Source organism: Ochotona curzoniae, unplaced genomic scaffold (genome assembly GCF_017591425.1).
Source record: "Ochotona curzoniae isolate NIBS_2020 unplaced genomic scaffold, NIBS_Ocur_1.0 contig_43, whole genome shotgun sequence".
Taxonomy (NCBI): domain Eukaryota; kingdom Metazoa; phylum Chordata; class Mammalia; order Lagomorpha; family Ochotonidae; genus Ochotona; species Ochotona curzoniae.
In genome coordinates this window covers 9,917,926-9,940,648 of record NW_024466218.1, presented here as the reverse complement: position 1 = coordinate 9,940,648, position 22,723 = coordinate 9,917,926, and the positions used below count along the sequence as shown (strand labels likewise).

At 35.6% G+C, this 22,723-nt stretch overlaps 1 protein-coding gene across 8 annotated transcripts in view; it reads left to right on the top strand.

The window, feature by feature from the left end:
• Window positions 1-22,723, top strand: part of NOL4 (nucleolar protein 4) — a 264,078-nt gene that overhangs the window by 181,357 nt on the left and 59,998 nt on the right. For 4 of the 8 annotated variants that reach the window (XM_040984706.1, XM_040984712.1, XM_040984707.1 and 1 more), the window contains 2 exons: window positions 12,413-12,592; window positions 13,318-13,509. In XM_040984706.1, the coding sequence (XP_040840640.1) occupies window positions 12,413-12,592; window positions 13,318-13,509 (372 nt within the window). The remainder of the gene's footprint in view (window positions 1-12,412; window positions 12,593-13,317; window positions 13,510-22,723) is intronic. The other 4 variants (XM_040984711.1, XM_040984710.1, XM_040984709.1 and 1 more) reach the window with 1 other exon arrangement.

Below are 22,723 nucleotides of genomic sequence, written 5' to 3'. Positions count from 1 at the left end.
ACGTGATATATTTTATGACATAATTATATGTAACCTATAAATGAAGATTTGCCAACATAGCTATGGAGATTATTTTTGTTTTACTTTTCAAATATTTATAAACTGCTTCTATTTCATAAGAAGTATTTTTATAGCCTTACTAATATTAACTCATTAATTATTCATTATTATGCTGTCTTAAAAGTTCCCTAAGGCACTTTTTTTAAATAAATATTTGCTTCAATAATTGAAATATGCTGAGCACAAGAAAGTTAACTATCAAGAATCAAGATGGCGGAATAGGGTAAGGACACGTTTAAACGGACGGAGAAACATTTAATCAGGATGAAGCAGAGAGGACATACTTCAGGAAACAGGAAAGCTATACTAGAATCAAGATGGCAGAATAGGGTCAGGACATGTTTAAACGGTCAGAGAAACATTTAATCAGAATGAAGCAGAGAGGACATACTACAGGAAAGGACAAAACAACAGCAGAGGGGTACCTGGAGACTGACAGACACAGGAAAGCATCGGGCACAGCAGTGTGGTGTCGCAGTGACTGACACTCCAGCACAGCGATCTGAACTCCACCAGCAGCCGGAACTCCACCAGCAACCAGGTGGGAAGGGTCTTTCACTGGGAGCTTGGGAGGTGAACCCAGACAGAGAACTGTCCGTCTTGCTGGTCCACTTGATTTGACCAAATCATCTCATTCAGTGTTTTGCAATAGGAATCTTCTTCCTCCATTCAATGGATTAACTCTTAGTTTATATAGTTGAGTATATATTAATGTTAATAATGGAGTATTAGTCTAGAGTTTTTAAAATATATACTTGAAAGGGACAGATAAAAATAGACTTTTCACCCACTGATATAATCCCAACATGCCCACAGTGCCACAACAGCCAAGGCATGGACAGGCCCAATGCAAGAGATAGGCACTGAGTCTGGCTTTCCCAGACGGGTGACAGGGACACAAGGACTGGAGGCATAACTGGACACGTTCAGGGTGCACACTAGCGGAACGCTTGACTTAGGAGCGAAGCAGGACCCCATCTACCGCCCCTGACATAGTGTGTCTCAAGTGACATTCGAATACTGTTTGTGACTGTATACAGTTGTTAAGTTTGCCTAAATCTTGATCTAATTCATTGGTAGAAACACCTGGGTCTGTAATCCTCATTGTTGAAAACATTTTAATGACAAGTTCAATTTAAGATATAGGACTATTTCAGTTATTACCCCCTCTTGGAAGAGATTAAATTGTATCTTTCAATGAGCTTATAATTTTATATATTATAAAATTTATGGTAACAAAGTTTTCATTTTTCTATATTAGAAGATTCTGATGTTGATATCTATAGCTTAGGAACCATCAAGGCTCCCCATGCCAAGCAGTGGTTACTCTGATAAAACAATTCTTTTTTTTTTAAGATTTATTTTGTTTTTATTGGAAAATCAAATAAAATATAGAGAGAGGAAGATCTTTCATCTGCTGATTCACTCCCCAAGTGGCCGCATGAACTGGAGCTATACCAATCTGAACCAGAAGCCACGAGCATCCCCCAGTCTCCCATAAAAGTGCAGGGCACCAAGGCTTTGGGCTGTCCTCGACTGCTTTCCCAGGCTACAGGCAGGGAGCTGGATGGGAAACAGAGCTGCCAGGATTAGAACCGGTGACCATATGGGATCACAGTGCATTCACAGCAAGCTAACACGCCAGGCCCAGTGAAGCAATTCTTAATGCCCACCATCGTCCTGTGGTTCCAAGATATTTCGCTGTTTGTTTTTTCTCTCTAGGCACCTTCTCCTTTCATTCCAGGGAATCCCCATCCTGAAACTTCAGTTTCACTGTCTTCCTTCTGTGTTAGTTTTTAGGGTTCCTCTAAGACTGTAGCACCCACTAAACTAATTAAACAACATAAACAAATGGTTTTGCAGTCCTGGAGACTAGAAACCGAAGGTAGAGACCTAGCAGGAATGTGCTTCATCTAAAGGTGCTGAGGAAGCTTGCAGTTGCAGGCACATGTGCTAGCGTCTTGCAATGCAATGCTTTTTGTCACCATACCTCTAATTTGCACACGATATTCTGCTTGTGCGTGTCTCTCCAACTTCCAGTCTTCTTACAGATACATTCATAAAGGATTAGAGCCTGCCTTAAGGAGCTCACATTAATGTGCTCATCTGCAAACATCCCTCTTCCCAATACTTGCATTCTAAGGCTGTGGGCATGAGTAGTTCAGTATATGAATTTGGAAAAGATTCAATATGCACACATTTTCCAAGTCTGTCTATGTCTATCTCCTTCAATTAACTTTGAAAATATCATTTTCTTCCAGTTACAATATTTTAACTCCAGGTTCATGCTATGATTGTACAACCTGGATCAGGAGAGCGAATAATGCATTCTTAACTTCCTTAATCAATATGGAGGGGATGCAGTCAGTCACACCTGAGTCTGTATTTAAGGAAAACATTTTTCTCTCAGTCTTTAAGGTTAATAGTCTTGCCGAGTATATATTTATAGCTACTGTGGATTTTTTATTCCTCAAGCAATGCATAGTGGCCCACTGATATGTATTACGTAAACAATGCACTTAAGTATACAGACTTATAAAATATTCACCATAATTTTCCACTATGAAGCATATTTATTTTCCCTAGTCAAAACCAAAAAAAAGGTGCAATTATCTGTTACTTCTTTAAGTCATATAGTGGATTGCAAGTTAATGTTCTGTTAAAATCCTTTAAATGTATCAGACTACTGGCATGACATTATGTGTAATATAACCAAGCTGGAGAAAACAGTTCAGGGAGAAAAAGGAAGTGAACATTTTATCTTCATTTAAAATCTAAAATCAACTTCTTTGTATTTCTTACCTTCCATAACATGCACCAGAGATAGGTTGTGGATAGATTGAATGTAATCCATTATGCCTCTAACCTTTGCTAAAAAAAAAATGAAGATATTTGATTGAATATTATGTGACCCACCATTGTGTAATTAAATGTATTTTGACATAATGAATATATTTTAGGAGTCTAGGACATAAGGACTTTTTTTAGGTTGGTCTGGATGAAAAAGGAATTACAGTTTCTTAAAAGGAAATTCTGAGGGTCAGCTATTCCCATGGTTAAATTATAATGACAGTTGAGAAGTTTTCATCCTCTTGATAGATGGTATAAAGGAAAATTTTTGCAGCATTTGGAAATATAGAAACATGTGAAATATTTCATTATCCTTTAGGTAACAAATGTTGAGATTATCCAGGCACTCACAGTTGTTGCTGTGAGGGTTCTCTTCCTCCCGTGGATCAGAGGATACACAGTGAACATGTTCAGTTGCTCGAATGACTCTACTGGGAAATGCAGGACTCAAAAAAAGGTCTCTCCTGTGGTTTTACCATGAGGGTGTCTGTTGATCACTCGCTCATAAATCTTGAAGGAAGTTTTCAAAACTAATCTTTAAAACAGTAGTTTATAACCCATGTTTTCAACACGAGTTAAAGCCATTTGTGCATTTGTCTCTTCAAAAACAAATTTTAATGAGCTTTAACTCTTATACACTACCTCTTGCTTTTCATCATAATCCTGTGAGATGGATGCTGTTGTTGTCTTCAATTTTTAAAACATAATTGACAGATAAAATTATAAATATTCTATACAATATGTTGTTTCAATTATCCTTTTTTTAAATAAAAAGCCTTAGATATAGACAAATAAATTGTCCAAGGTCACATAAACAACAAGTGGGACAGAAAAATGCAATTTCACTCAATATCATGCTTGTTATCTTGCAGCAGTGTGGTTAATATATCTGTTGGTTCACTCATAAATGCCTCAGCAGGTAAATACCATTACATTGATTTTAGCAATAAGAGTGGCGAGAGGAAATTGTGGAATCGTCATTTGAACTCTTATAGCCCTGCCTTTACTTCCCACCACCTATCAATATATGATGCTTAAATTTACTTTTATTATGTGAGTTGTGGAAAATACACTGAGACAGTGGACAATGCATTTTACCATTTAGAACTTACTTCAGGATGGTAGTCAACAACTTTAATAAGTGTTTCAAACTTGGAAAGAAGGGATAAATCAGGAATTCACATTTTATATTATGGTGAGGACCAGCATGATAGCTCAATACCTACATGCTTGCCTTGCAAGCACTGGATCCCATATGGGTTCAGGTTCATGTCCCGGCTACTTCCTATCCTGCTGCCTGTTTATGGCCTGGGAAAGCAGTGGAGGATGGTCCAAAGCCCGGGGATGCTGCATCCACATGACAGACCAGAAGAGGATCCTGGTTCAGGCTCAAATTCACTCTACTCTGGCCATTGTAGTCATTTGGGAAGTGAACAAGTAGATAGAAGAACTTTCTCTTATGTCTCCTTCTATTTGCAAACTTGCTTTTACAATAAAAATAAATAAATCTTTAAAATTGAATAATTGGGAAGGAGAGGAAATCCCAGAGCCTAAAGAACTGTACCGTGAAAAATTAAATAAATAATAGGATCGTAAGACTTTTTAAGAATATTTGTCCAACATGTAATGAAGAATAAAATCATTGTCATTGGCGATATCTATCTCTAAAAACTTCAAGAACATGTTTTCTTGGACTCTTCTTAATGTTATAATCATAGAAGTTTGAAGTTGAAATAATTCTTGAATATCATTCATAACATAACTTATAGAATCATGACTTATAGAATGAAACTAACTTAACTTACATAATAAAACTAAAATACATGAAAAATTGTTAAAATATATCAAATTATCAGAAATAAAACACAAAACAGTAACTAGATATAAACATGCATTGCTGTTGACTTACGCCTTTTATTATTGAATGGGATTTTCAGAATGATACAGTAATTTTAAAAAGTGCCAGTATCCTTTGACAGCATAGCATGGACTCAAAGAGCCAGTCATAAGGACCATTTGCCCTAAGCATGTTCCATCATTATTGCAGTCTTCCCCTAACCCTGACCTGTATTTCTTTTCTGATTTGAAATGTTTGTTTACTTCACTGTGTGTTTTTATGTGTTCAGTGCTGAATTTCTCTGCATCATTGCACTGTCTCAAAACCCTCCATCGTCAAAAGGCTTTCTTATGAGATGTCTTGATTTCATTAGCAAATGGAATTATGTGTGTATACCCACTTCTACTTCTGTGTCTACTTCTACTTCTACAAGCTACAGAGGATCCCTGCTTTAATTAATGGAAAATTCAGAGAAGCTTTGCGCTAGGGAATTTTTCCCCCCTCTGCCCCCTTGTCTTTCATTTCTTTCCCAATTGCTTTTGGATAAATGCATAGCAGTATGAGGGAGGACTCATGAGTTACATTTTAAAAATACATGATAGTTAAGGAAGCAGAAGGAGATATTCCTTGCCTTCTTAACAAACATCTTTCCTTGAATGAATTACATTATTATTTTAATGAAAAGCTCTTATTGTATCACAGTCGATAAAACTTAACGTCTTAACCATTTTCAGTCTCTCCTATTTAGTATACATACATATGTAGGTTATACAGGAAAACATTGATCCCTCATCCCTGGATCCATCTCCATATGTCTGCAAAAGGTGAGACTGAGCTAGGCCAAAGGTAGGATCTTGGATCACAACCCATGTTTTCCTGGAAACTAGTGGCAGGAATCCAAGTACATGAACCATCACCTGCAGCCCCCTAACGGGCACATTAGTGGGGAAAAACAAAAAACAACAGCAACAACAACAAAACAAAACAAAAAAACAAACAATGGGTTCCAGGTGTTCCAAGTGGCACTTTCATGTATTAGCCAAATGCCTGCCTCCATGCTTCCTTTGCTTTTTATGATTGTTCTAGGCAGTCCTCACCTAAACCTGTATCTTGCAGAGTATGTCCAATATTTGCTTCCAAAAGTTTGATGGTTTCTGAGTGTAGGTTTTAGATCTTTTATCCATTTAGATTTGATTTTTGTGTACGGTATATGGTGGAAGTCTTGCTTCGTATTTCTGTAGGCTGTTAACCAGTTGTCCCAATAGCATTTATTGAAGAGACCTTCCTTTTTCCCTGGATTGTTTTCTGGTTTTGTTTTTGTTTTGTCTAAGATTAGATAACTGTGCATGTGTGGGTTCCTTTCTGGTGTTTCTCTTCTACTCTATTGGTCTTCCTCTTCGTCTCTGTGTCAATACCAGGCTTTTTTGATAACCATTGCCCTATAACATATCCGAAGGTTCAGGATTGTGATCCCTCCCACTAGGTTCTTATTCTTCTGGATACTTCTAGTTATTTGTAGCTTTCTGTGTTTCCAGATGAACCTTTGTATCATTTTTCCAGCTCTGTGAAGAATGTCTTTGTGTTTTGATTGGAGTCACATTAAATGTGCATATTGCTTTTGGTAATATGGACATTTTGATTATATTGACTCTGCCAATCCAGGAGCACAGTATATTTTTCCACTTTTTAAAGTCTTCTATTTCTTTTCTTAACATTTTGTAATTTTCCTCACAGAGATCTTCCTCATCTTCAGCTAGGTTTATTCCCAGCTATTCATTTTCTTTGTTATTTTGAAGGATACCAGGCTTGTTAATTCTTTTCAGCGTAGGAGTTGTTTACATACACTATGACTGTTGATTTCTGTTCATTGATTTTGCACCCTGCCAATTTACCGAACTCTCATATAAGTACTAGCAATGTCTTTATTGAGTCTGTTGGTTCTCCCATGTATAGCATCATGTCATCTGCAAACAAAAATAGCCTGACTTCTTTGTTTCTAATTTTAATTCATTTGACTTCTTTGACTTTCTAGTTGTTCCTGTGCTTCGTTTTGTATCATATCATTTGCCACAGAGTATGTGGTCATCACATACTAAAGATACATTGCTAAGATTACAAGTAGACTCAGTGATGAAAACTTTACTTTTACAAAAGTAAATACAGCTGTTGTTTAAAATTGCATATTCAAAAATTAAACTAAAGCATTTATGTAAGTCCCTTACGTAGGATGTCACTCATTCAGAAAATGTTCCGTTTATTGTTCCTATGTGCTTGCTATTGTGCATGGTTATAAAGATAAGAGGCAGAATGCATAAGTGAGCCCACTCTCAAGTGACTCTCAGTCTATATGGAAAATAAAAATTGGCCTTGAATTTGTGTGTTCTTCCCTTATGAGTATGTGAAAAATTCAGGTCTCTCTCCCTCTCTCTCTCTCTTACTTGAATGTTTTTTTCAGAAATGTCTCCCCAACCCCCAGCTTCATCTCATATCAAGCACAACAGTATTGCTCTGTGAGATATAGCTATGCTGTAACTACAGAGAAAGTCAACTTACTAAGATTCCTTCAGCTGGAGAATTTTTATAGTCCTGTGACTCTATTAAGGCAGGGGAATTTGAGGAAAGGAAATGGCAAATAGAGATGCTTTGCTAAGAAGGGTCTCATTGCAAGAGGAACAAGTGGAACAATTAATTAAAGCAGCAATCTATGCTTATTTCTAGTAAATATTTCTGTTTTGAGGCTAACCAGGTATGCATCTTCCATAGGACTTAATTTCTGGTCCTTTAACATCTTTGGATTTCTTTAAACATTAAGCTTGATTTTTTTTTTAGACTTATACTTTGAATAAGAAAAAATATTGCTGCTGAAAGGAAGATCTCCTAGGTAGTAGACAACCAGAATTCTTGTTAAGGCAAGGAATGTTTATGGGCAAATGAATGCCATAGTTTTAGACAGGTTATTTGAAGAACTGTTACAATGTTTATTTGAATACATGGTATCACTTCAATATCAACAGTCTCCCATTTTAACAGAGAAAATAGTTTTATAGAAAAAGGTCAATAGTTTTGAATACCAAAATCAACATGTCTTGGTTGATGAGAGAAAAGATAGAGAGATATGCTTTGATCTATTTCAGTGCGGTTTTGAAAAAAGATGAAAAACATTATGAAAAGAATAAATAATAATGGTGCTTAATTCAAATGATTTAATGTTAAGAGTCCGCAATCTTGGAAAGGATTACAGTAGACTGATTCAGAATCTGTAATGATTATGTAAATTGGAATAGATATGCTTAGCCTTAAAAGATAGTTAGCTTTTAAGTAATGATAGAAGCAAGAAAAGATATTCATAGAGTGGCAGGATCCTAAGTTATAAAAATTTCAGTTTCTATTGTAGAGGAAAAATCACTGATCCAGCCTTATATATACATACTGATTATTCTTATTTAATAGGATTGCACTTATTTTACCTTAAATAACTGGACCATAAACCTTCCACGATTGTAAGTGGTTCTGGGTGTTGTGAGTATCTGAATTGGATGTCTCCCCTGGTGTGTGGAAAGAATGAATTAGTCAAATATTTTCATGCAGATAAGTGTATTGTAACATTTTCATATATTTCACATTGTCATTTAAAACATACCTGATATATTATGTATTTCATGCTTCTTTATATAATTTATACTTGTATGGACACATTTTTTATGCTACCAATCAAAAATTCCCATTGTAGAAAGCATTCAGAGCATTTACTTCATTGATGGCCTTGAGCTTAGATACTATTATTTGCAGAGATATTACCTAGATACTACTATTTACACAGATATTACCTGTGTAGTTGAAGCCATGTATGATGCAATTGAATTGATCCTTTGTGAAATATGCATTGTTGATATGGCCTGGTACTAACTGGTTTCTGCAGCACTGTAGGCTCTTATCAAAGGTGACAGTCAATTTTAAACAAACATCAAAAGGAAGATGGGAGGGTTGGAGGATGCGTAGCATCACACAATTGAAAGATATAGTTATTAATTTCAGGAGCAGTTGCATCTGTATGTACATATCTTGTTGTCAGTCCTCTCTGTTGCTCAGCAATGCTTGATTGAGCTTGATTTCAGTCTTCACCTAGACGTAAAGTAGAAACATGAATGCTCTGCAGGAGGAAGGTTGGTGCAGCCACCGAGAAGGCAGGCTGAAATGCTGGAGCAGAGAGAATTTGTGAAAACAAATGTACTGAGCTAACAAAGAAATAATAGATACCACAGGAAGGCCTATTGTTTGTAAAAAAAAAAAAATCTCAATTGCTGTTCACCTTTTTTACACCTTTGCAACCCATTCTGATTACGTAACCTGACATTATCATTTTTTTTTGGCTTGCTGTCATGGCCTCTTTCCTCTGAAACTCCATGTGGCTCAACCCTGCCATAGAAGAATGAATGTCCTCTTTAGAACTTCTCTACCATTTTTTCTCGATGATGGATTATCTCATTAACTCTGGTTTTAAATCAGTTTGATTATATCTGATATAAATATATATTGTGTTAGTCACAGTCTCTGGAGAAACAGAACTTATGTGTGTGTGGTTTGGTGCATATGTGTGTATTGGATTGAATCATTCAGTTAGAGAGGTGAAGCTTTACTGAGTTCACCAATTTGGATGCTAATCTCATACAGAAATGTCCTATAGGACATATCTGGAAATATTGCTTAATCAAATATCCAAACACTCTGTAATAAAGTGAAGATGACATAAAATTAACCACACATACATTCATGTAAGTTTTTTCATTATTTTTATTGTAATAACGTGGGAGTATGTGAAGGGATGGCTGAAGGGACAATCCCTGTGCTGTGAATATATCAGGAAAAAAATGACAATAAAAAGAAAAAAGGCTACAGTGCCTTAGAAATTGATTTCTGCTTGTAGTGAAAACAGAAATTAGGGTTAACATCGTAGATTCACAGTCATACCATATGGGTACAAATCTTTATTTGCAACTGTTATGACACTGGAAAGGTTACTAACCAGTTAATGACCAATTAAAATGAATTAGATTTTTAAATACTTAAAATAGTTGCCAACACACAATTGGTGCTCCTTATTCTATCAAACAGTGGTTTCAAAATTACCTAGATGAAAGGGTTATTTAGCCTTTCTAAAGATGTTGTTTCCTTATTAGTACAATCAGGATATTATCACCTCACTTGCTTGCTTGCAAAGATGAAAGATGCAATGTACTTCATGTACCATGGTTCCCAGTGTAAATTTCTTCTGTTTGTCTTTCACACATTTTTCTCATTATTTGCATTACAGCAGTTGATCTATCAAAAACATCTGTTACAATGTTAAAAATAAATTTAGAGCCATTTTTGTTTTAAAAAATTATTTGAAAGTGTTACAAAGAAAGGGAGAGAAAAAGTGTTCCATCTGCTGGTTCACTCCCACCCCGGTGGCTGTAACATTTGGGGCTCTTCCAGACTGAAACTACAAGACAGGAGCTACGGTGGTGTCTCCCACATGAATGGCCGGGGCCCCAATACTTGGCTCATCATTCACTGTCTTTTCCCAGGCCATCAGCTGAGAGGTGGATCAAAAATGGAGCCTCTGTATTGAAACCAACATTCATATAGGGCACCAGATGTAGCAAGAAGACTATTTGTGTTTTGTATTGATTTATTTTTAAAAGGTAATATAAGGAAAACAAACTTCATGAATTTTATATACATACAGTTTTAAGAACAAAATTGTTCTGTCCATTCTAACCTTCCTGCCTCTCTCACTCCCAGCCTTCCTCTTCCTCATTTTCTCAGTTGTCTTTTAAGTTTTATAGTGACATACTTTAAATTTTTATTATGATCATAAGCTTAACCCTTGACTAAATAAGGCAGAAATATAAGAAACACTGTTCTCCAAGAGTATAGACAAAGCCTATAAACAATAAGCAAATCTCAAAATGTCAATTTCACTTAATTATATACATCATACATTTTGTAACCTGTTTATTAATCACCACAAATTAGCAAATAATGTGTTTGTCTTTTGGGGATTGGCTAATTTAACTAAGCATAATGTTTTCCAGATTTATACATTTTATTGCAAAATACAGAATTTCAATTTTTTTGGGTGAATAGAATTTCATATTATATAGTTATTACAATTTCTTTATCCAGTCAACGGTTCATAAATATATCTTAAATGTTGTTTATTAAACTTCTATAACCCATATGCTGATTTCACTTTATTGAAGTAAATTCCCACAAGTGGCATAGCTAACTGGGTCATACGATATTTCACATTTCTTAGAAATCTCCATGCTGTCTTCCATACTGGCTATATTAGTTGACATTCCCACCAACAGTCTATTAAGGGTTCTTTACATCCTTGCCAGCATTTAATTTTTGATGTTTGGATGGTAGCCATTCTACCTGTGGTGAGATGAAATCCTACTGTGTTTTGTACTTGCATTTCCATGATGGATGATTCTGAGCATTTTTTCCCCTGTCATCCTTTGAACATCTCTGCTCATGTCCTCTGCTCATGCATTAAAGGCATTGCTAGTTTTGTTGTTAGTTCCGGGAGCTCCTTATACATTTCTGATATTAATATTTTATCTGATATGTCATTTACTTTCTTACATCCATTTTCAGTGTCTTATCACAGGTACCTAGCATATGTTTTGATGATTGCTTATACAGGTTTCAAAGGAGTTGTATAAGAAAGTTCATTTTTATGCTATACACTGCTGAATTGGGTTTCTAATCATGCCATAGATTTTGATCACTTTACCTTCAACTCAGTTCTAGGAAACTAAGTCTGATATTATCCCAGGAATCCTGGGAGAAAGTATGTTGAATGTATAATTGCCAAGTGAATATCAAAAGCCAGTTGACATATTACTGAATAGGTATTTCCACATAGATAGATAAACACATTGTTGCATTTCAACAATTATACCTCTCAGAAGGCCATCAACTATTCCCATGTGAAAATTACTCTTGAAATATAAAATTTTTGATGTTACTGATTTCACGTTGAAATTTGTGATAGTTACTCATTTCTTTTTTTACATTGAATTTGCCCTGTTCTTTGCATACTATTGCAATGTATAAGTATTGAATTTAACATTAAACAGCCCATGTCCCTTGTCTAAGACAAGGATCATAGTTTTTTTTTTTAATGATCTGATTTTAAATTTTTCTTTGCCTTATCGAGAACAACACAATCATAATATCTTCCATGGTTATTTATGGTGATTAGTTAAGCAGAAATATCCCTTGGTTTCATGATATAAAGGCTAATTCCTGTGGTCATTTCTCTTTATACGAATGTGAAATGTTGTTAAAATGTAATTCAGGGAATCTTAAAAACGATGAAAATTTGCTTTTTTGTGGAATATGGATAGTGCGTGGGGAAGTAATTAGTCTCAAACAACCAAGCTCAATAAGACTTTTCTGCAGTGACAGAAATATTCTGTGCGGCTATTGAGGCTTGAAATCTGACAGATGTGACCGAGGAAAATGATTTTTAACTTAATTTGAATTCATTTTGATTTAAATTAAAATAGCCACAGCTCTGGAGTTATCAAGCGCTAAACAGTATTCTTTGTTTTGATTAAACAAATGAAAGAGTGAATTTCAAACAGGAAATTTCACCTTTTTTCTTGCCAGTCTCCTGCACATAGTTATTCAAGCTATGACTCTGGCAAAAATGAGAGTGTAGACCGCGGTGCCGAGGACCTGTCGCTGAACAGGGGGGATGAGGACGACGATGACCACGATGACCACGATGACTCTGAGAAAGTGAATGAGACGGACGGCGTGGAGGCTGAGCGCCTGAAAGCTTTCAACGTGAGTCCCGCTACGCTCTGTGCGTGGCTGCGTTTGTAACCACCTCGCCTTCGTGGTGTTGCCTGTTGGTAAATGTGGAGATTTTAGAGACATGTTTGTTTCATTGACAGAAGGATTTTAAAAGTACATGACCACCCAGACACGAGAATTGCTGTGTTTTGTTTAGCATTTTACAGCCCGCTATGAGCTGCAAGCTGGATCTGTGTTGTGTGAGTATGCGTGTCTGCCAGTGGATGCTGCGGGTCTCACCGACTCCGCGGAGGGGTTATGCCCGTCACCAGTTATTTCTTTGGCTTTCCTAACTCACCTAATTATGCATGATGAAAGAGTCAATTGTTTCGTTTCAGAGATTAGTCTACTGTGCCGGGTAGCAATGTTGCAGACTTATTTATTGTTAATAGCTAATGTAATGGGGTGCTCAATTGTCACAGTGTGCTGTTATTTTTCTGATTTTTTTCTACACAATATTCTTTTCTGTCTGTCTGTCTGTGTGTCTGCTTCTCTCTCTCTCTCTTTTCTTTCCTGTTTCTCTCTCTTTTTTAATCCAACCATTTAGAAAGTCTTTAAAGATTGTTTGCTTAAAATTTCCGGCTTTCCATTGAAAAAGTTCTCCAGTGCATAAGACAGAAAAAGAATATTTTCCAATCAGTAATCAAAGCAGGAAGCTAGAAACGGCAGAGAGCAGCCCTCCAAACCCTTCTCCTCTGTCTCCCTCTTGCCAACAGATGTTTGTCAGGCTGTTTGTAGATGAAAACTTGGACCGAATGGTCCCAATCTCTAAGCAGCCCAAAGAAAAGATCCAGGCTATCATTGACTCATGCAGGCGACAATTCCCTGAGTACCAAGAGCGTGCCAGAAAACGTATACGTACTTACCTCAAGTCCTGCAGGCGGATGAAAAGAAGTGGTTTTGAGATGGTGAGTTTTGAATTAAAACACAGCCCTAGATTCCATCAAAATCCCACATGTAAACCATGACACTATTTTTTTTTCATCTTAGTGTCTTTTTTATTTTTTAATTTTTTCCATAATGTCAGGTCGAGGGGTTTTGTTTGCTTGTTTGTTTTTCCCCTTCTCCTTTCCATCTTCCTGAAGTATTTTATTCCCTTTGTTGATTTAATAAGGGCTTTCTTGTGAGACGAGTGCTCATAGAACCACATGGTGCCATGTCACAGAAAATGAGGGTGATAGGAGGAAAAAGCAGAGAGCACCCTCATCTCATGCATGCTTGTCTTCTGTCACTGCGGAAGTGGGTGTGAGGCTCCTGCAGTCCGATGGCATGTGGGCGTGGCTTTGTCTGGAACGAAAGCCAATGGATGGCTCCGTCTCAGGACTACCATCTTCACGTCAAAGAGTAAAGGCTCCACTGAGCTTTACAGATGGATGACATGATATTGACACCAGATTACTTGTGGGGTGGAAGTAAGAGACCAGTGTTCTTTGAACTTTATCCTTTTCACCTTGCTCTAATGTGTATACTTAGAAAGAATACATACAGATACATGAATATGAATACTTTTCTCATGCCTTTCTTTTTACTTGTATAAACAGAAATGTATTTTCTGCAACGGGTTTTCTGCTGTCATTTTTTAAAGCTCCATGAAATCCTAATCTCTTAATCTTTGTGATATTTGCCTCTAATGGACGAGGTATGTAAGGTGGGGTAGACGTTACAGAGAATGGTTTAATAGGTTATATGTGAGACATAATTTTTGCTCATGCCTAAAAATACTACAAAGTGAAGGACTGAGGTGATAAATCCATGGACTGTTGCCAACTTTGCTACATTGGTCTATAAAATCAGCCTTCTCCATTTTTAAAGGAAAGATTGTCTACTGGGAGACTGAGTTTAATTTCTAGATCCAACAATCCCTAGCCAAGTTCCCACAACTGCCTGTGTCCATGTTCCTCCTCTAGAGATGACAACAACTCCTAATTTATAGAACCAAGTGAATTATATACATTGTCTATGTTAAGCCTCTACACGTCATTTTTTGGGCCTATAGTAAGCACTCAAGAAACGTTAGCTCTAAAAATATTATCGTCATTTTTTGGGCCTATAGTAAGCACTCAAGAAACGTTAGCTCTAAAAATATTATCTGAAGAGTTTTGAAGATGCTTCGTATTTATTATTTTTATTTGTAAGGCAGAGTAAGAAAGAGCTTCCATCCACTAGTTCACTCTCCAGAGGACTACAGGGACAGGAATTGGATCTGGCTGAAGCCAGCATTCACAGACACAGTCCTGTTTAGAATCATAGGAGGAGGAGCCCAATGACTTGGCTTTCGGGGTCTGCGTTAGCAGGAGGCTGCAGGTAGGTACTCTGCTAAAGGACATAGGCATCTTAACCAACGTCCTACGCCCACTTCTCAAAAGAACTTTCCAGTCTCCAGTCGCAAATCATGCAAATAATCGCTGGCTTGCTTCTCAGAATGCCTACACTGGAGTTGAAGTCCATTGCGCAAAAGTCATTTTAGCAAACCAATTTTTAAACAACAGAAGCAGCAGGAGAAAGAATGAAGTATTGCTTAAAGAAAATGAGCTGTTTCTTATTTAATTAATATTAAATAGTTATCTGATACTATTGATTTAATTATTATTACGTTCTGAGCTATTGTTTATTATATTTCACCAAATAAAAGATGACCCAGGAAACTGTATGTTAACAAGTGTAAAAATCCAGTGACCTCACGCTGACATAAGTTTTGAGACCGGATAGAAGTTGAGATGAATTGATTGAACCTAAAATTATTCAATTTATATACTTTCTTCTTTTGACAACAATAAAAATAATAATATCTTATACCAAAACTTTGATTTTTATTTGCATCTGACTTTAATATCCTAATATTTTAGTGTCTCTAGTGATGTTTTCTTTTGTTGGCAATTATTTGATGGCATAACATTTTTCATTTGGTCATTCTTTAAGAAAAAAAAAATCACTGCCATGTGAAATCTTAAGTTCTCCAATGCATATTTCAGACATTCAACCTTTTATTCCAATATTAGTTGCCATTATTCTTAGTTGTATGTATTCAACTAATACTGTGTATTCATCTCTTTGGTATAAACCTCGTGCTCTGCATAAAGGGACACAATATATTTTTTTAATGTTTATTTTGTTGTTGTTGGAGAGACACTAAGAGAGAGAGAAAGAGTGACATAGTGCCTGTGTACTAGTTGAATACTCAAATGCTGGCAATAACTGGGGCTTGGCATGGACCAGGCTGACACCAGAAACCTAGAACTCTGTGCAGGTCTCCCATGGGTAGCTGGGCCTCAGCTGTTAGAGATCTCAGCTGCAACTACCACACTCAGTTTCCTAACTTCCTTATCCAAACACCTTATGACACAAAATTGATTTATAAGGTCAAGAAGTTTTATAAACTCATCTTGAAATAAATATACCATAAAAAATATGTAACATTTACTTTTAATAATTTCCATGCAGTTACTTGTTCAGTTATTCACTGTATACTTTACAGCTATAGAAAAGAATGAGAAACATATCTGACTTCTTAATAGAAAATGTAGCACGTCCCCTAGTTATGATGATATACTGAAGTGATAAGTCGTATGAAGTGAAATGTTTAGGGTGTAAAGATCCATGTCATCAAAAGTTAAATGAATAAGCTAAGTAAAACAAGAAGTATATTTTATCCCACATTGCTGAGTAATATACAACTGGATAACAAATCATGTCCACTGTCTAGCAGACATTTGGGAAATGTTTATTTTAGTCATTGTTCTATTGTCATATATTGTGGATAAAACTTTGTGTTGTTTGACTACTAATCCTTATCCAAAAATAGGAAAAGAAATGGCTAGTGCAGATAGTAATTACAATTAAATATTTCTCATAAATATTTTTGCCCTCATAATTTTTAGGTGTGATATAACATCCACAGCTTTTTAAAAACAACATTAAATAATAATCTTTCCTTCTATTTTAAATCAAGTAGATATAAGGAAAAATACATTAATTTCAGTATATAATTATTTTACGTGTATATTCTACAGTTTGCAAGATGTTAAAAAGGCAATTTGAAGTTTTTAATAAATTTATGAACTGGTAGCAAGGAAGGATTAATTGGAGATTCTGTATTGTGAAATGAAAATAGCATTCAGCAATCGTGGCTGCTGCCATTAGTTTCTCTAAGGTCAGAAGACTTTAATTACAAAGATCCATAAAATATTGAGTTACATGTTTCCTTCCAAGAAATTCAAAAGGAAATTCCCACAGAAGTAGTTTGTCACAACATACACCAGCATGATGCCTGAGAATCTTGACAATCATATTAATTGATTTACTGCCATTGCTGATACACAATCTATTTGTGTTTAATTATTCTGTCCTTTCCCTAAAGATTTTGAATATCCACATAGGAATTTTAATTGTCTTCACCGAATGCATGAACATTAATGTATTTATGCATTCTTATTTTGCTGAAATGATTAACTGTGAGTGCTTCAGCAGCACGTATGCTGAAATTATCAACCACATGTCATGACTGCTTCAGCAGCCCATGTTTCTATGCACACTAAGCATAGTTTGTGTGATTTATAAAATGAAATATCATATTGTAATTCTTTTCTACACACTCACCAATTCACTGTTCACAATCACCTCAAATAATAAAATCTTCTGTGTTGAATAACAAATGCATATTTTATGAAAAATATAATAAAACTGATTTAAAGTACTTGAAGAAACATATAAATTATTTGAAATATACATAAGTACATAAATCACTCAAAGCATGAAATCTATCTGAAATAAATATCTGAAGTACTTGAAATATATAAAAATATATGAAATAGTTGAAATACATATATAAGAAAAACACTTGAATAAATAAATTAAAAAGCACATTAAGCTTGTTCCAAAGGACACAGTGAATGGAGAGTTAATACACATATGATGTATTTCAAATTGTTTTTGACGTTATTGTGCAGCTGTGACTCACAAATTCACTTGAACTACTTCTTTGAAGAACATTTGTTGGTTGTTCAAAACAAGAAATGTTTCTCCAAGGTATTCTGACCATGAATGTAATAGTACCTGTAACGGGAAACATTATAAATGGGATTAGCCCTGCTAAGTAGGGACCTGTATTATGTGATGTGACGTTCTCTTTTCTGTTTCCTGAATTTGTGTTACTGGGATTCTTACACTGTGTTTCATGTTTTTGTATGTGTTTCTGTAAAACATGAGTGAAAAAACCTTAGGGACTATACATAACAGTCAAAGATGCTTTCAGTCTGGATTTGCCATTGAACAAAGACCAAATAGCCTAGGTATCTGAATTCAATAACCTCAGCTTCCTGTACAATTACTTAGTTCCTTTTAATATTATATGATTGACTATTTTAATTTGCACAAAAAATAGCATGTATGTTTTTGTAAAATTGGACAAAAGACAATGTCCTTATGCTGCTAAATGTCTATTATGATCGATCTCATTTCATAAGAATCTTCTAGAATTTAGTGCAAGAAAAATAATTTTCCTGAAGAATTAGAGGGCTTTCATTTGCTGTTATCAGCAGGACTATGTAACTTAATATGTCCACTTTTTTTAATGCACTTATTTAATTGAAAGGCAGATTCACAGAGAGAGAAGAAGAAAGAAAAAAGAGGGGAAGTAGAAAAAATGGATCTTCCTTCCTTCGTTACATTCCCCAAATGACCATAATGCCCAAGAATCCATCGAGGTTTCCCATATGAGTGGCAGGGCCCAAATCTTAGGCCATCACCTGCTGATTTCCCAAGCACGTTAGCAGGGAGGTGGATTGGGAGTGGACCAATCATGACACGTTAGGTGTAGTATGGTATTGTGGCATTGCAGGTGAGTGGTTTGACTTCTGCTGCCATCTGTTCCCTGATATGCTTGCTTTCCTAACCCGAGAATCTCAGTGCCAGCATCTCGCCAATGCCCCAACTGTCTTTCTGTTTACTTTGGCGTACATATTTCTTTGTCAGTCTGTTGTCCGTTTTAGGAGAAAATATGAGGTATAAGTCTGAAAAGAAGTATATAACCTAATTCTAGAAATGTCAGAAGAAAAATAATTCCTGTTAAAGTTATATATTTTTATGGAGTTTTGTAACATCATTTGCTTCTGCTTGTCTCATGCAGACCAAGAATAAAGAAATAAGAGCCTGTTTTCAGTTCACCTCATCTTTGACATTATGAACACCAACAACACTAAGTAACACTCGTGACTCCTCTTTTAGCAGACATTATAATTCTGCATTTAAGTGCTCTTTAAAAGTGAGCATCCTACCAGGTTTACAATAAAATCTTCATATAAAGTATTGATAAAACTTTATAATACCCTTGTAGCTACATTATTTTTCACAAAACATGGGTAGAAAGATACAGGTCCCCTGGTGACCAATTAATTTAATTGATGCTAATTAGCAAACATATTTTGTTTGTATCCCCCACCGGCTGTTTGTACCAACTCTTGCCCTCTCTCTCATAGTTGTCATCTGCCATGCCTCAGAATTCTTTCACATCTTCTAAGTTCTTTGTTCATGATATCTCTTAAATTATGATCTAAAACATCTTCCTCAGTAATTTTGATTATCATTCTGGTCTCATGTTTTTTTCACCTTTTCAACATCAGTGATTGGTAGTTCTTTATGAACTTACATCAGACTTAGTGCTCAAAGCAGTATTAACAATGTTCAGGTCCATCTGCAGTGTCTGTTGTTAGCTACCTTTGATAACCGCCCGTTCCATCTCCCCTCCCCATCTCATTAAACCTTCAGCAGAACATCAGCCCACCGACCATTCCTGCTCTTTCCCAAGCTCAGTTTCCCCCTTTCCTCTTCCTTGGACAAGAGGTCCCTCAATTTAAAAGCCATTTCTTTCTTGCCTTCTGGAATATGAGTCTGTCATTCAATGACATGCTTTGCAGGGTCTTTTATACCCAGGGATTATATTTAATACCACTCAGTCTTGTGCGAATGTTCCCTGTACGGCCATGAGTTCTCACCATTGTGTAATTATTATTAAGATAATATGACTGCTTTGACCTAAAATCTGAAGGTTGCATCACTCTCCCTCATTTCCTGGAAAACTTTTCTGTTTGTTTCATGCTTCCTTATTTGCTTTGGAACTGTTCCAGTGATTCTGCATTTGGCTGTGAACTATGTGTACCCCTAACTATGATTGCAAACAACACCCCTTGTCCAAAGTAGCCCACTCACAATTGGCATACCAGTCATCTCCAAATCTTTCATATCTCACTCCGAAGATTATCCAGTTCTTGGTACTTCACATTGACTCCTTTATATTCTCCACCACCTGTTCCCTTTACTCTTGTACCTCACAAAGTAAACAAACAAGAAAAATCCTCTTACCTTGCCTTAATACCCCCATTGTCATTTATACCACTATTAACAAATTAGAACGCACTTTGACTTTCTTCATACTTGTAGCCTGAATTTTACCACTCACCGATTCTGCCTATTCTTTCTTTGCTGTATTTCCCAAGACCCATCATACTTCTCACAGTTACACATCATTGGATCTTTAGGTTTTATCAAGACATTGAGGCTCAGCTCAACCTCATGGAATACCCCACTATATACACCTTCATCTTCTTATCGCAGACATAACTAATGAATATAATATCTGTTTAAATATCTGAGGTCAAAAGAAGGAAGAATAAATTTCCAAGTACCTGAAATAGAGAGGAAACTTACAGACATAATTATAAGCCTTGAATTGGATAAGGTAACAATCTAGGAAAATAAAACAAAGTGAATGTAGACTTACACAGATTAGGAATGGGATCTGAAATGCCCGCTGTGTACAGCATATCTATATATGCAGACATAAAAATAAAGATGCACACACATGCGTGTGTATTTGTGTGTGTGTCTGTGTAGAGTGTCTATGATTAGGTGGGAAATAAGCTGAGAAATATATATATCGGGGACCCTAGAAAGACCCTAAAAATTTTTAAGATTTTTCCAATTACAATGTCAAGAATTAAATATGACAGGTAGTATAAGCATTGAAATTACAACTTTATTAGATGTATTAAATAGAATCTAAGATATAGAGAAGGAATAAATCAATGCATTAAAGCATAGAAATATAGAAATCACCCACATAAAATAAAAATAGAAGAAATATGAACAGAATGTAAGATGGGGAACAGATGAATAAGTATGGATCTATAGTTGTCTCAAAGGAGAAAGCAGAATAAAGAAAAGATAACATTCAAAGTACAGTGATGGAGACTTTTCTCAAGTTGATTTTACCAAGAATCCTATGAACAGAAAAAAGTAGACCAGTGCTTAACAGTAGAAATAAAACATATCCATGTTATATGCAGCAGCAGAGTGAAATGTGCCACGGTGAAGCAAAAATATGAGAAACAGAAAAACAGTTACAATGAAAAGTTGCTTGTTTCCAAATCAGAAACATTTCTGAAGCCTAAAAAAAAATAAAGAAGGAGGAGGAGAAGAAGAAGAAGCAGAAGAAGAAGAAGAAGAAAAAAAAAAAAGGAAAGGAAAGGAAAGGGGAAAAGCCCAAATTGTTAGTGAATTTACTTTTAAATTGTAAATTAATGCACAACTAAACTATACTTTCATGCAAACAAGGAATAAAATACTTCAGAAAACTGACACCACACTCAGCCTGACTCTGGGCTGACAAAAATGTACCCCAAAATAAAGGTAATTAACCTCAGAGGAAAAGAGTGGAAATGTTGCAAGATTGGTAAGCTGCTATGAAAAGAATCATCCTGATTTTTTTTTAATATTAATTCCTATACGTGTTTACCAGTTGCAGCATATGGACCCTTTGGTTTCTGAGCTGTATTCTTCCTATGAGAAAACCTGGATAACAATAGGACCTGAAATAACAATGTAAAAAGCTCCTATGTTGATACCTCCCTGTACCTACGAAGAACATGATACAGTGCAGTCTGATCTCTGGTTTTCTTTGCTGGATAATCATCATTGTGCCAATCTCGCAAAGTATTTGCAGGACGGAACAAAATATATTTATCCATGTAATCCTCACTTTTAACCTACAGCAGCCACATCTCTCTCTTCTGTTTGTGCAAATTGTACTTTGTGGTACTTCTTTCGTAGTTTTGTCTTTTCCTGTCTTATCTCGATGTGATCTATATATGGATTTAGCTCCTACTTAAGAAATTATGTCCTTTGAGTACTTCTTATCTCACTCATCTCTGTTTCATTCACAATGTCCTCCATACTATAAGGAGCTGCTTCTGAAAGCTATTCAATTCATGTTCAATTGAATAAAGTTGGTTGAATGAAAGATTGAGTGAATGAGTTATTTACCTAATATACTACTTTGTTGTGAAAATCAGTTGTGAGAAAGTTCAATGTTCTTGTATGCTATATGTTTCAAAGTATTGTGCAATTGATACTTCAGTTTAAAAAGCTACCACTAGAGAAAAGCTTTAAAAAACTACTTTAAAGAAATTTTCTTTAAAATGACAATGTTGTATTACTGACTTTTCACTTCTTTCACTCCTGAAACATTTTTTGTAGTTATATCTATTTGATGATTATCACAAAAAGTAGTATTAGTAATTATGTGAATAGAATTGGTGAGCACTTTTAATTCCACAAATAAAGTATTAGAGGAAAATAGTTCCGTGATAAAAAAAATTATGCTTATATTATGTTTCCTAGTAGAAATTAAAATAAAGGATCATTTACCCCAAAATTAGTGTATGTTGTTTTGTTGGTAATTTACCTTGTGTCTGGAACAAGTGGTATTGTCAGATCATAATGAACAGACTGTGCTGCCAAGTATCAAGCACAAGGAATTTATCTCCATAAACTTATGAAAAATCAGTATTAAAGACCAATTTTATTATAAAATTAGGGCAAAAGCATCGATCAGTAATAAAACACTTTCGGCAGTAGCCTACATAAAGATTTATTGGCCTAAATTCAATTCTTATTGAAAATACTCTCACACTCCTCTAGTTGAGGACCATTGTTTTTCAGCCTTTTGGCTAACAAAGTGCAAATTAGCCACCAGAATTTTCTCAAACAGCTGAATATGGAGGTATTCATTCACGAGACTGGGACCCTTGGGCTCAAGTGTTAGGGACTTGCTTGTTGCCTTATTAGTGC